This window comes from Octodon degus, unplaced genomic scaffold (assembly GCF_000260255.1).
Source record: "Octodon degus isolate 3935 unplaced genomic scaffold, OctDeg1.0 scaffold00101, whole genome shotgun sequence".
NCBI lineage: Eukaryota > Metazoa > Chordata > Mammalia > Rodentia > Octodontidae > Octodon > Octodon degus.
This window is the reverse complement of record NW_004524677.1, coordinates 5,464,236-5,479,510: the sequence shown is the minus strand read 5'-3', so window position 1 is coordinate 5,479,510 and position 15,275 is coordinate 5,464,236. Positions and strand designations below refer to the sequence as shown.

Below are 15,275 nucleotides of genomic sequence, written 5' to 3'. Positions count from 1 at the left end.
TAAATAAATAATAAATTTAAAAAAAAATAATAAAATAAACACCCACTCCAGAGCAGTTACTGGTATGGACAGTGATTCTCAGCTTTGCTATTATAATGTAAAAACAAACAAATAAAGCTCCAAATGTAATTAAAGTGTAAAATTCAATCTTCACTTTAATATCAGAAGCTATTCTTTCTAACATACTAATTGTTTTCATTCTGTCTTATACCAAAGCAGAAAACTTAATTTGTTTTTCTATTAGCACTGATTATGACTTACTATACACCTCAGTTTTGGTAATAATATCTTCATTATCAGATACATTCTTTTTTTTTTTTTTTTCTTTTGGAACAGGCCTTGCTAGGTAGTTCAGGCTGGCCTCACATAGCAATCCTCCAGCCTCAGGTTCCCAAGTGTTAGGATTACAGGCGTGTACCACCATACCCAGCTTATCAGATGCAAATTTAATTAAGAAAATTAAATTGACATTTTTATCCAATTAAAGTTACTAAATCAAAAACAAAGGAAAATTAGAATAGACTAATTCTTAATATAAGTATACTTTTAAAAAATGTATTTAGTACAGGGTCTACAAGGTCTCACTACACAGATTGGACTTGTAGTGATCCTTCCTGTTTTCAGGCTCCCAAGAGCCAAGATTACAGGTGTATGTCACCAAGCCCAGTCTCATCTGCCATCTCAGTATGCCCCAGGGGTGGGGCGGGCACGGCAGCCTGGTGAACCCCAGCACCTGCTTCTGCCTAAGCAGGCGCTTTAATCCGCTGAGCTATCTGGCTGGCCCTTACGAATATACTTTTTTAACTTAATGAATTAAAAAAGAACAGCTTGCTTTTCTGCCTGTTTGGGTTTACTAATTTACGTAATATGCGTTCATATAATGCCCACGGTGAGTTCTCCCTGCTAGGCTACAGATAATTCCCAGGATTTCTAGCTATAATTAAACAGAAATCATTACCAATTAAAATGAATAATTAAATAGCATTAGAAAGGCAGGTGAAATATTACAATTTTAAAAATAATTTTCATAATCTTGGTATAGATTGACCCTCCCTAAAGTGAAAATCCTAAATGCAAAATGCTCTAAGACCCAAAATTTTTAAAACTCTCATGTGATGCTGCAAGTAGAACATTCCGTACTGACTTCCTGTGTGGGTTGGGGTCAAATGCAGGCGCACTGGAGTATCACACAAAATTATATTCAGGCTGTGCGCACAAGATGTACACGAGACATAAATGAATGCCATGTTTGGACGTGGGTCCCATTACCAACACCTCCCAATATGCATATGAAAACGCTCCAAAACTTGAGAATATCTAAAATGCTAACCATTCCTAGGTCCAAGAATTTCAAGTGAGGGATACTCCACCTGGAATGACGACACTGTAACTACAGGAGCAGTTCTGACACTGCCTCAAAGTGCTATTACATTTTATAATTTAGTGTACTGACCTTGAAAAAAGTCAATCTAGGAAAGATCTGAGGTGGTTTAGGGAGACAGATAAAAAAAGTGAGGCGGGGGAAAGGTAAAATCCTACTTTAAGGAGAAAGAATAAAAAGCCAAAACATTCCAGGAAATATTTCAGATTCATGACATTATTTCAATTTACTTCTATATTTAAGTTACCAGACTATGAAACCCAAGGATGCACAATCAAGGGAAGAACAAAGTATTTTTGATAAACTGTACTTTAGCACAGCAGGGTAACACTTTGGGGAAACGAAACAGGATGATGGACACTAGGCTATTTTCCCATCTACGCTGCATAGTCTATTACAATTTTTTTTGTTGTTTGATCAACAACAAAACAAACTCACAAAGTTAATTAAGTTGCCTTAGGTTAGACAGCTGCGAGGTACATAGGGTTGGCAGGCAGGGAACTGAGAAATATCTTATTCCAAATGGAGTTCATACTTTTTTCATCTACACTATCCTGTTGCTATTCATAATGCAAAAAACAGTTTAGGCTTTTAACCAAAAGTTTAAAACAAACAAGGTTCCTTGTCAAGCGCAAGGGCCTGAGTTCAATCCCTGGTTCCGAGAAAAAAAAAAAAAAAAAAAAGGGTAGCAGAGCATTTACAAGAAAGGTAGGAATACAAAAAAATATACGCTGCAACCTTTTCTCTAATTTTTATTTCTGGCCCGCAAGTCACATTTAAATCTCCTTGGGACAATGAATGATTCAATACAAATCATCTGAGCAGATGAAAGAAGAGTCAATTCTTTAAAACTGAAGAATAATACAACAGTAAGCTCTCATTTCACATAGTCCTCCACAGTAGAGGGAAGGAAAAAAAAATCTTCCTTGCACTTTATATCCTAATAAGAAAAAAAAAAAAATGGTTAAAATACAAAATGCAGAACTTTAAAATAAGAGCAAAAGAGGTAATATTATAGATAGAAATCAAATGACAACAAATTTCCAAAACCTAACAGAAGAAACATTACAGTAATTTAGAAACACACTAAACCATGGTGAAACCATCACAGAGAACAACATGAAGATCTGCCTACTGACAAGCACACTGGGTCAGACAGAAGCCCAGCACGCTGCCGTATCTGCCCGGGGTCCCGTACAACATACAGAGCTGTGACTATTCAGGGGCACAGCAGCCTCTACCCCTGACTCCTGTACAGAGGCCAACGGGACTCTGAGGAAGAAATGGGGTGAGAGGAACTGAAGAGTAGGAGCGGCAGATGCTATCCCGTAGACACAGGAATTTGGCGTCCTCAGAAGACGAGCACCTGTCCCTACACCATTTATCCCCAATGAAAAGCTGAACATGAAGTAGTGTTTTTTTGAGAAAGGGTCTCACTATGCAGTTCAAGTTGGCCTTGAACTTACTTTGTAGCCCCGGGTGGCCTTGAACTTACAGTGATCCTCCTGACTCAGCCTCCTGACGCTGGGATTAGAGGGGTGCCCAGCACTCCCCACACCCAGCTGGGGTATGTTATTTTTATCAAATCAACTTTTTTTCCTAAATCAAACTTAGATTATCTACCATCTCATTCAGAAAATTAACTTTAAAACAAGCATTTTCCAGTTAAAAGGTTATTACTCTTTATATATTCATAAGTAAGTTCTTCTAAATTGTTGCTGGATTTATGAATACCAATGAAAGATGTTTAGATTCATTAAGTATACAAAGACACTGGGGCAGTGGCTTGGCTCACGTGTCAGGAAAAAGTGGAACAAAATCGCTGTTTATTAAGAAGTCCCCAGTCACTACTACATAAGGTATTAACTCCTTTCTTCATGCCCAGCGATTTCAAGATCACCACTTATGTCCAGGCCCTGCTAATCTTCATGCAGTAAGCAAGAGACTAGAAGAACAAATAGGCAAGTAAGCTGTCTTGCCTTTTATTAGGTGTGGAGAGTATAACTTTATTAGTTCATAATAGCTTTGTCTGTCATGTCAAAGCAACTACTAGTTAAGAAAGAAACACTATCAAAAATATGGGTGTGGGCAATGGAAAGGGAGGGAGAGAAGGAAAGACAAATATTAATTACAAGTGGGGGTGGAAGGGTTGATTTTCTTTTTCTGACTCATTAGGATAGGTTTCAACAAATCACAGACAAGTGCAAGGTAAAAAAAAAAAAAAAAGGAAAGAAAAGGAAAGAAAAAAAGAAAGTGAGGGCTGGGCTGTAGCTCAGGGGCAGAGCGCTGAGCTACTGTGTGTGAGGCCCCGTCCAGCCCCAGCACTGCAAGTAAGTCAACAGAATTAAAAACAAAAACAAGAAACAACAACAACCATGAAAAATAAGAGTCCTAAGGAACTCCCCTAAGACAGGAGAGGGAATAATACCAATTTCTGCACTCTGAAAACAAAATAACTGGTGAAATATAACCAGCACAGTCTAGTAAGAGTAAGTCAAGGATTTCAAAAACACCTTTAGTGCCTTAAAACTCTGACTGTGGTTTAACATTCAACACAGAAAGAAGGGAAGGAGAGGGAAAGGGAGGAGAGGAAAGAAGAGGGGGAGGAGAGGGGAGGAAAAAGGAAACAGAGAGAGAAAGAGAGTGAGCGAGAGAGCAAGAGAAAGCGGGAGAGAGAGCAAGAGCGAGAGAGAGCGAGAGCGAGAGCTAGAGAGAGAGAGCGCTGACTGCGCCCCTAATCCCGCACATGCACCTGAAGCCCCAGCTACGAGGGAGCCTGTGGCAGGAGAGACCCTCATACAGCATGGGCAACACAGGGAGATCTTGTATGTCTTTAAAAACAAACTGAATGCATAAACTTTTTATCCACAACCAAAAATATCTGTTGTCTTTTTCACTGTGTAATTTTACAATGTTAGCTCCTTTACTCTTCCCTTATAGTGTTGCATACTTTAAAAACTGCCCAGAGGAGGGACTCTGATGACAGAAGGGGAGGAGGTGGAAGGACACCCAGGGAGAGGGTCCGTAGGCTGACAGGGCAGGGAAGGAAAGGAAGAGAGAAGAAACTTTCAAATTCCCAGAAGAAACGAAGTTGCACACATCATCCTGCGTTCCTTTTCCAAAACTGACTGAGGTGCCAAACAGTAGCTAGTGAACTGGGATGCCTTGTCAAGTAGATGTGAGACATGTTATCCTTTTTGAAAAGGAGCTGGGAGGCTACAGCAGCCTCACAGAGAAGTCTTGAGAGCCCAGAAGCACTTTCACAAACCCCACAAAACACAGGAGGAACCCGGGCGGGCGGCACAGGAGGCTTCAAAGAGACAGTCCCCCAGCCAGCGTGTCCCTGCTTTGCCCTGCACTACCTGTGCACCCGCAGCACCCCTACCTCAAGGCCAGTATTAGTCCCCACCACTCTTCCATCTCACAAGATCCCTGAGACCAGAGCGAAGGAGAGAAGATGCAGGCAGCCTCGGGGGCTGCGTTCCTCCACTGGCTGCCAGGTCACAGTCACAGACGGACTGGCTGAGCGCTAATGGCAGCACGGTGGAGGAGGGCAATGACATCAGCCAGCACTGGGCAGGGGCAGCAGACCAGCGAACACAGGGTACCCTGGTTATCCTTACACCCACAGGACAGTCTTGTCACTAAGGGATGGCGATGGAGCGTAGCAGGGACAGCTAAAATAAGAGCCCAATTTCCTGCAACCCACAAAATTCAAATCTTCCTCATTTGGCAACTATTTATAAGCTTAGTGGAAGAGTTTTTATCAAAATTTATGATAAAACTATTACTTTTCTTTTTAAAAATCTGTAAGCAAAGGTACGCTCTACTTTAAGAGAAGAGACGGTTCAGCAGGTTTACAGACACAAACAGTGCGTGCAGTTTCTCCCTGGGCCTTTCTGGGCCCTGAGCCCCACGCACAGGCTGGCGCTCCTGGGAGCCGGGCTCTGCTCAAGCGGCCAGGCCCAAGCAGGCACCATTCTGTACATCTTCTTCTTCATATGTAACAGCAGTGTGTACGTAACAGATTTTATCCAATATCCTGCACCAGAGGGAAGATGCCTGTTGGCGGGGCATTCCAAGACACCTCTACAGCTAGTTTCTTTAGGCTTAGGCACAGTAACAGTCTGAATCACGCACCTTAAAAACCTACTATGTATGTAGAGAATATTTCTTGGAAATTTAAAGGAAGAAATAAGGATAGAAAATCAGAACACTGTTAAGTCCAAGAGGAATGAAGAAAAATCCCTTGTTATCAAATGATTTTCTTAGTCAAACAAAGTACGCATGAACTAAGAAAGGACTCGGCTGAGTCACTCCGGAGCTGAGTCACTCCAGGAGCTTTCAGGGAAGGTGACAGGATTGCAGCGACCTGATGCTCTCATGTTCTTCTCAGAAGTACTGACCGAAGGCCTCGCATCTAAGCAAACAGACTCCTGGGATGTGAAGGAGGACAGCGAGAGCTGGCCGACGCCACAGCCCTCACAGTGCTTGTCCTGAAGGACCCAGCAAAGCAACCCAGGTAGGCACCAACCGTGCCCGAGAGCACGCACGGCTGAGACACACATTCTGCGTGGATCCTTTTCATACTGAGAGGTACTAGCAACCTCCCGCCCTTGACATACTCCACAGAAAACGGAACTTCCAACAGAAACCCTATCCTGCACATGTGGGGCCCAGAGCGTCCCCTCAGCACTCAGGAGGTGGTGGCAGGAGGGTCACCTGAGTTCAAGACATCTTGTGCTACACAGTAAACTCGCCAGCCTGAACTGCACAGTGACTCTGCCTCAAAAATTAAAATAAAAGCCCAGTGAAAGGTATAAACCACTAATTCTGGATTATAAAGCTATCCCTTGAAATTTTTAATTTTTGTGTAGGAAATAACTATAAAAACACCTTGTAGAAATCTCAGCACAGCTAAGAAACTGTAGGAGCTGGCTGGCCAGCCCCCCTCCACCGTCTGTGGCCTGTGATGACTTGGTGGGGCTATGGCATGGGGAGTCTAACTTGCAAGTCAACTCACAACTCTTTCTGACTGCATGGTCTATATACGGTTAGCTTCTGCTTCATTTCAAAGACAGAAAGGAGGCAATGCAAACTACAAGCAAAATGTTCTTCCTCCATGAGCGTTTAGGTAAAAAAAATCAAGTGCTCTGTAAGACAGTTCACTAAGTGAAAATATTTTCTTATATAAATAAATGCTACTGTATGATGCTAACTCCACTCTGTCATTTAAGAATGATGTAGGTAATATGACCTGGCAAGTTACCTGTTTTCCTAGTCTCCAACACAGAACTGATCATTTGGCAGTGAGTGAGTTATGTCCCCCCGTCCCCACCCCTTTCTTTTATAAATTTTGATACAGGGTCTCATTAAATTACTAATTTGCCCAGGCTGGGCCCAAGTTTGTAATCCCCCTGCCTCAGCCTCCAGAGGGCTGGGATTATCAGTGTGCCACCAGATGGCCACTGGATTTTAAAGCAAAGAGGAAAATTATAGGTTTTACTATGTTTGGGAAACGAATCTATTCTAACCTCAGTTTTAAAAAATGATAAGGATGCTATTAAAGAAAACATTTTCTAATTTTTTCTAAAAGTAAGTCTTAGTTTTTGAACACGCTGAACTTTTTGAAATGGGGTCTCATTGTGCTGCCCGCACTGGTCTCAAACTCGCAACCCTCCTGCTTCAGCCTTATGAGTAGCTGGGATGACAGGGTGTCGCCGCTGCACCCAGGCTTGGCGGGTCATCTGTATCTGTAAAACAAAGGACATCAAAAGTCTGGAGAAGAAGTTTCCTTTTCACTATTGTCTCCATCTGTCTGGTTCTACTATGGGCAACTGATTTTATTAATTAGTTAACCCTTCTGGATTTTCTTAATGGAAACATGAAACCCTGTGACTGCATTCTCACCGCATCTTTCTTACACACAAGGTAGGGCTGCAGGCTCAGTGCTATGCCCAGTTCTTTTGCAAAGAATAGCATGACCTCAGGAGCTTTCTGCCCAGAGCCTCTTTACTATTATTTCAGAGGTGCAAAGCCCTCCTGGTGCAAGTCAACTGGTGTGCAACAACCCCTGCAATGGTGTCTGAGTGCTCTGTACAAGCGGTGCTGCCATGAATGGCCCTGCACCGGTCACTTCACCATGTCGGCCCATTTGCTTGCCGGCTGTGCCCAGGGCTCCCCTCCGTGTTCCCCATGCCATCTCACTGACCCTTAGCATGGGCCACTCCTCCTAGCTCAAACTCTCTTCCTGGTGGGGTGGTGGCACATGCTTGCAATCCCAGCACTCTGGGAGGCTGAGGCAGAAGGATGCAAAGTTCAAGACCAGCTAGGGCAATTTGGTGAGACCCTTTCTCCACAAACAATCAAAGAAGGGCCGGGGGTATAATTCAGTGTGAAGGCCTGGGTTCAGTCCCCAGTACGAAAACACCAAGTAAAACACATCCAACAACAGCAAAACAACTCTCCCCACACAGCCCACCAGTCCACTGCTTCCCGTGCACTCAGGCCCCGGCCTCAGCCTCACTTGCCCCAGGAAGCCCATGACCCACCAGGTCCCCTCCAGTCCCTACACACCCAGGCTTTCCCCTTACAAAAGCCACCATGCTTGGATCTGTCACAGGTGAATGCTGATCCTCCCCTTCTTGACTAGTGGCTCTGTGGGAACACGAAGACCTTCACATCTCTACGCCCTGACAGTCTGCAATCCGCGCTGAAGAAAGTGCCAAGCCCCCCAATGACAGCCATCACAGTGACTCTGTCCCTCCTGTGGCACACATACACACTTGTCCCTGTGTCCACCACTAAGTACCTCTTGAAAGCATCTCGTTCCATGTCTCTATCCACATTGCTACTGTCTCTTCTCTAAATTACTGGACTCATTTCCGAGGTCCTCCTACAATACAAACCTGTCCTTTGTACTTCAAACCTAGCATTTGCCAAGAACGCTTTCAAGGGCTTTACCAGCATCAAAGCAGCTGCTCCCTTAGGGAGGGGAGGCCAAGCGCCTGGCCCTCACTCACTTTTACTCACCTTCACTTTGGGTCGCCGTCGTTCTGAATGTGCTTCCCAGCTACTTAGTTAATAGGCCACAGCACTTCTGCTTTGCCTTCTTGACCAAAACTTCCACTCTGCTACTACAGATTTAGTTCAGGGATGTTCTACCACTGAGCTACATCCCCAGCTCTTTTTATTCCACTCAGGATGGACTTGGACCTTGCAATCCTCCTGCCTGAACCTCCCAAGCAGCTGGGATTACAGTCCTGGGAGTTCAGCTAATCATGTGCCTCTCATGGAAGGCACCAGTCACAGCTACACTTTCACACACACAAGAGCACACACCATGCACGCACGTGCGCGCGCGCACACACACACACACACACACACATATACACATGGTGTGATCTGACTAAGGCTATTTTTCTTACGAGGCATTGATACCCAGAATACTCCCTGACTTTCTGGCACATAGTATATGCATGATAAATGTCTGTTAAGTGAGCAAAAAAGAACAAGAGCAACATGAAACTATTATCGAACTAATAACTACACGATAACAATGACATGATGGAGCACAGGCAGCCAGCTGCACGGAGGAGGGGACGCATGAAGGCCATTTCTTGTGTTCAGCATCACCAACACCCTACTCGCTTAACATGCTTAGAGATTTCAATCCCTTTACTTTTTATTCAGAAACAAATAGGGTTCTTTCACTTCTATGACTTAATTTTACTCTATGTACATATATACATATCTATTTATATCTACCTATTTTATTTGTGTCTCAAATACTACTGTTTATGTGTTCAGTTATAGAAATAAATATAAAGAGTTAATAAAAAATAAAGTAAGTTGCTGATGTTGATCTGGGTGTTTTTCTCTACCTTCTTGCTTCCTCTTTCTACGCCAGCGACACTGCAGACAAGAAGTGTCTCTACGAGGGCATGCTTCACCCGTGCCAGGAGAGGGAGGGAAGGACTTGCCCTCTCAGCCCTCCTAGGGGACCCTCGCACACTTCCAGGCCCCTGAGGCTTGTCCAGTGTGCTAAAATTCTAGGAAGAATGCAAACACACATTTGGTGAATGAACACTCTCCACTTGGCAATACGACCAGCTGTCACGAGGCCTGCGAAGGAAGGCATGGTACCTGTTACACACAGTCCACAAAGCAGTGAGAGGTCTGTTTGTTTCCTCTTAAACACCGCGGTCTATGTTTTGTTTGGAACCATAACTGGTATGCAAACTGCATTAACTCACAAAAAGATAACGACACATACTTAAAGGTCTCTGAAAGGAGAGATATTTAAAGTTGCTACGCAACTCAATGTTGTTCAGTAAACAGAGAGTATGAGAAATTAATAAAGGTTGTTTAGGCTAAAGGCAAACACAAATATGGATAGAGAGCTAGAAAATGTAGATTATAAGTAGAACTCAAGTTTCATGATAAATACACACATGGAAGCACTAAGCTTATTACTGCCATCCCAGGACTCCAAGTCCTGGGCTTCATGACCACTTGCTTACTTGGGAACTACTCACTGCTGCGGTTGTTTGGTTACCTGCCTCTCACAGAGAAGAGCACTTGGCTGGGGGCAGGGCTAGTCGGTAGAGCATGTGCCCTACCAGCCGTTTACTACAGAGTTCCCCTCGTGACCGAGAACTAACAGAAAGCAGTCTTCAAAAGAAAAAGGTCCAAAAACCTGTTAACCAGGTCTTTAAGATGTCACCAAATTACAAAACAGAACAATCAGTGTTTAAGTTTATGCTTCAATATACTGTACTTAAAAAATAGAAAAAGTGTATTTTGTTAAAATTCAAGGACTAAGTTAATTATCTAACACCAAGCAGACCTGCTAAATTATAAATTCAGTTGCAGTTTCACAAAACACAACAAAACCATCCAGATTTGAAGTGTTTCACACCACCAACAAGGCAGCCTGGCATGCCAAGTTCCTACACTTAACAGCTTGTTTATCCTTTCATTTTTGAAGCTATTAAAAATAAAAGTGGGGCTGATGAGATGGCTCAGTGGTATAAAGCACCTACTTAGAACAAGGTTAGCAAAGCACAGGGACCACGGTTCAATCCCCCAGCACCACATGCCAGCCAGTCCCACCCCCTGGTGGGCTGAGCTGGCCACACACACACAAATAAATAAATAAATAAAGTAAATAAATTTAAAAAAAAAAGTGACTGCTGCTCAATGACAATAACAAAAATTTTTTTAAATTTCTTTCAGGGATCTAAGCCTTCATCCAAATTGTAGTTACTATTGCTTAAAATACCAGTGACAGTATCTTCTTATATATAAGAAAAAGACAAAAAGACCAAAGTTTCCACATAAACGCTATTTTAGAAGAGCTGATTACTAAGTCCACACTGAAATCCAGCTCAATGCCAACTATGGGAAGCCAAAGTGAGGCAAACCGCAGGCTGTATGTAGCCTGCTCAGAACGTGCTCCCCCACTACATGCCTGCTAGAAACCCTCACCACCAAGGCACCAGCACTAGGAAGTGAGGCCTTACACAGTGATGGGGCCCTAGGGGAGACAGTCCTTGTGAATGGAATCAGTGCCCGCCCTCAGGACCTCAGAGAGACTGCTGCCTTTTTCCAGTGCAAGGGCACAGCACAAAAGACTATCTATAAGCCAGGTGGCAGGCCCTCCCCAGAGACAGTCTGCTGGCACCTTGATCTCAGATTTCCCAGGCCACACAGATGTGAGAAACACATTTCTGCTATTTATGAGCTATGTAGTTGATGGTGCTTTGTTATGGAAATCTGTAAGGACTGAGACATAATCTAAGAGTATAAGATCCCTCCCTTAAAACAAACAACTTTCTATTTTTATTTTACAGTCAAAAAGAGAAATGGTGATGACATTATTCTCAAAGCCCTGATTTTCAAACCTTTATCTGAGCCCTGACCTTGTTCATCCCAACTCCAAACACACATCATCAACTTCCTACCAACCGCTTCCTCTTGAGTATTTTGCTGTCTCAAATTAAACAGTGGGTCAAACAGAAAAAATTCCTATCCTTCGACCTCACTCCCTGCGAGCCAAACCAGCCTCCTATTTGCATTTTCAGTCCCTGCCCGCTCTGCAACAACTGCTGTCTGTTGCTGAGCCCCTCTAGTTAGGCTTCCAATCATTTTATTTGGTTGTAGGAGAGTCCTTATGGGTTTGAGCACTCCAAGATTTTTTTTTTCTTGCTTGAAACAACAGTGACTGGCATTTCTAAATCTTTATTTTTCCTGCCACTTTTCAATTTTAAAAGAATTCTTCAGGGCTTACAACACAAAGCTAGAAGTGAGATCCACACGAGTGACATTTAAAATTTATATAGCTGGCCTGGCGCCAGCAGGGCGCCTTCTTCGAGAGCCCTGTGGTGATCAAGGCCTGGTGCAGTCAGCACCCCAGTGACTTTGCTCCTTCCGTCCACTTGAGCTCGTGAGCCTGCACGCTCCTGTCAGTCTGCTTCCCTAGCACATGTGTATTTCTCTAATATGCCTCTTTTAGCACTACCTGATACAGTGATCATAGGGCAGAATGTCACACATTTTTTAAAAATTGTTTATGTATTTGGTACAGGGTCTCAGTATGCAGTTCAGACTCATAGTGATTCTCCTGTCTCAGCCTCCCCTGTGCTGTGATTACAGGTGCGTGCCACCACCCCTGTGCCCGGTTTCAGGGGCCACACAGCATGCTACCAGGGATTGCTGAACCCAGGCCCTTATGCTTGCCAGGCAGGTGCCTAGACCACCAAGCTATCTCACTAGCCCTCAAGCATATTTTTATATTTAAAACATACAATGCCCATATCTAGTGATACATGCATGCCCATCAAAATGTAGAAGCGTGAAGCTCACACACACACACACACACACACACACACACACAAACACATGGCTGAGTTGAAGGTCATGCTACATTGGCTAACAAACACCAAAGGTTGTGTGCTGTGCTCGTGCCAGGTATCTGAAACTAGTAAGGCTTCGTTTCATGCCACTCTAATGTTTGCAGGTGAGTAATCTTCACCTGTAGTGGCTAAGGATGTTAGTGACACTGGTAGCGTGGGTAGATGCCAAGAAGATGTATTAAACTGCAGAGAAAATGTTAAGGACAATGGTACTGACACACGGGACTACTACAGCCCTGGTGTATCCCAGCAGGGAGTATAAACACTGCTCATCACTGTTTCCTGGGAGAGCTGAAAACTGCTCTAAGACGCCACCTGACGAGAGCGGGCTAAAGCCCCTGGGACTTGGGAAGGCGTGAGGCCGCGTCCCAGCACTGAGCAGTACGTTCCTGACCCTTTCTCGATGCTCACTTCGGGCGCCACATTGCCAGGACTGCAATCCCCAACACAGAGCCCAACAAGCACACGGTGGAGGATGGGGCGCACATGGGAACCTGTGCTTTACTAAACCAGACTCAGAGCCCGCCCACCGGACAGATCGCTCCTGAGGGGAACGCCGCAGCCAGCCCTCAACCCTCACACTTCCTGTCCTCTACATGTACTCACACTGTGGGGGAGCAGTGCAGCAGGCTGAGTTCTTGCCCTATCCTTTAGGTTATGCTAACTGAAGCCCTACCCTGGATCCTTTAATCATTCTTCACTTATCAATGCCCAAAAAGAATGTGGTCGTTTTCTCCTTGAAATCTGAATCTGAATCTGAACCATTAATAAAAAGGCTTCAAAATATTCAGAGCAGAATTTACCATTATTTAACTATTGAAAATACATGCTACCAATACCAACATTAATTTGAAGATCAATAGTTAAATGCATTTTTATGAGGAGCTACATAAAAAAGACTAAGACAGTATAGTTGATGACTTTTACGACAGAAAACTAACTGTATTCTGGGTTCTAAAAACAAACATGAGATTTCTTTCTTGTAATTGTCATAAAAGTCAGTAACAGAAACAAAACGTTTTCTATTCTTTTGGGTGACTATTTTATTTTATTTTTTTTTAATTTTATTTATTTATTTATAGGCGTGTGTGTGTTGTGTGTGTGTGTGTGTGTGTGGCCAGCTCAGCCCACCAGGGGGAGGGGCTGGCTGGCATGTGGTGCTGGGGGATTGAACCGCGGTCCCTGTGCTTCGCTTAGCTTAGCTTGCTAAGTAGGTGCTTTAGACCACTGAGCCATCTCACCAGCCCATTGGGTGACTATTTTAAAGGCCACAGAAAGATGTTAGAAGGTAAAGCGCAAACTTACCTTATTTTCTTCTAGAAATTTCAATTTGACGGAAACATCATTGCGCATCTTATCGTATTTTTCCTTATGTGCTTGGAACAGCTGTTGTGACTGCTCAATTTTTGGCAAAGTGTTTGCATCACGTGGTCCAAGGTTCAATTCTTCCAAATCAGTGCGATACGCATCATATTCAATCCTGGAAAAAGGATAAATGATGCATCCAACAGAAAGAGTGAATGATGTTCAGAAGATGGGCTGGAAAATGTAATGTTCATTCTCATGTTACGCAATAACACACACATTTTCATACCTGTTCCAACCTTACTATCTTTCTTTTCTTTGCAGTACTCCAGGTTGAACGCTGGATGCTGCGCTTGCCAGGCAGGTGCTTATGCTACTGAGCTATCTCCCTGGTCCACTATTTCTTTAGAAACAGAGTTATTAATATAGGAATATGGGTTGGGGGTAGGATCTGGGCCATACCTCAGTAGCTCCGTATTTGACTAGTGTGTGATACTGGGTTTGATCTCCAGTATCATCAAGGAGGGGCCATTAAAAACATAATTATAAATGGGGGGGTCTGCTTTTTAATACTATTAACCATTCCTCCCAATATCTGTCAGCACTGACAAATAAAATTTCTAAAATTTAAAGATCAGTTTTATAAAATAGATGCTAAAACCAAACATGTCACAACAATGCAATCCCCAGCAGAGATTCTGAAGTGAACTGGCAGACCCAAGCAGCGAGGAGATGAGGATGGCAGACCAAAGCGCCACCAGGTAAAGGTCCAGCCAGTCACACTGAAGAGCAGAGTCCTGGAGTGACAGCCTGAGCTGCCAGCACACAGTGGGGGGCAATATGAGCGTGCACGCGACTGAAATTCTGCTGCAAGTTACAGTAGAATAATAACTGTGGCAGCTTTTAAACTATATTTATAATGTATAACTGAATTTTACTATTATTCTTTTTCTTAAAAAAAATTTACCTCTATCTATCTATCTATCTATCTATCTATCTATCTATCTATCTGGTACAGTGTCTTGCTACGTAGCTCAGACTCGTAGTGATCCTCCTGCCTCAGTCTCCCCAGTGCTGGGATCACAGGCATGTGTCACAACAGCCAGTTGTGGTAGCCGGCTCAGCGTGGGGCCAGCACGGCACACAGCATGGGGGATAACACCCAGGCCCTTGTGCTGGCCAGGCAGGGCTTAGGTCACTACTGCCCTAGCGCCCTTATTATTTTTATGAGTTTTTCTAGATGAAAGAATACATGACAAATATGCAAATTATAAATTACAATTGTAAAAATCCTCAAGAATCCAATCTGAAAATCGAACTTAGTATTTTAAAGACCCCTTATGTTCTTCTCCAAGCTCAATTCTTTTTTTATACATAAATACTACTCTGAATTAGTGTCATCATTCTTTAATTTCTTCAGATAACTATGGATAGCCACCTGTAAATACTGTTTAGTTTTCTTTTTCAAACTTTATATAAATGGTATCAGAATGGATATATTCTTGCTTGGCTTGCTTTTTCCCCTGAACATTCTTTCTTAGATTCATCCATGTTAATGGATATACACACAACATCTATTAAGAATGTAAAAATATGGCTCAGTGGAACAAGCGCTTCCCTGGTAAGAGCTAAGGGTCCGAGTTCAATCCCCGGTTCCACCAAAAAAAAAAAAA

The 15,275-nt window shown here is 43.3% G+C and overlaps 1 protein-coding gene across 1 annotated transcript in view; it reads right to left on the bottom strand.

Moving 5' to 3' along the window:
* Positions 1-15,275, bottom strand: part of Arfip1 (ADP ribosylation factor interacting protein 1) — a 122,958-nt gene that overhangs the window by 9,893 nt on the left and 97,790 nt on the right. Inside the window, exon 9 of the mRNA XM_012516336.2 lies at positions 13,603-13,777. Coding sequence (XP_012371790.2) covers positions 13,603-13,777 — 175 coding nt within the window. The remainder of the gene's footprint in view (positions 1-13,602; positions 13,778-15,275) is intronic.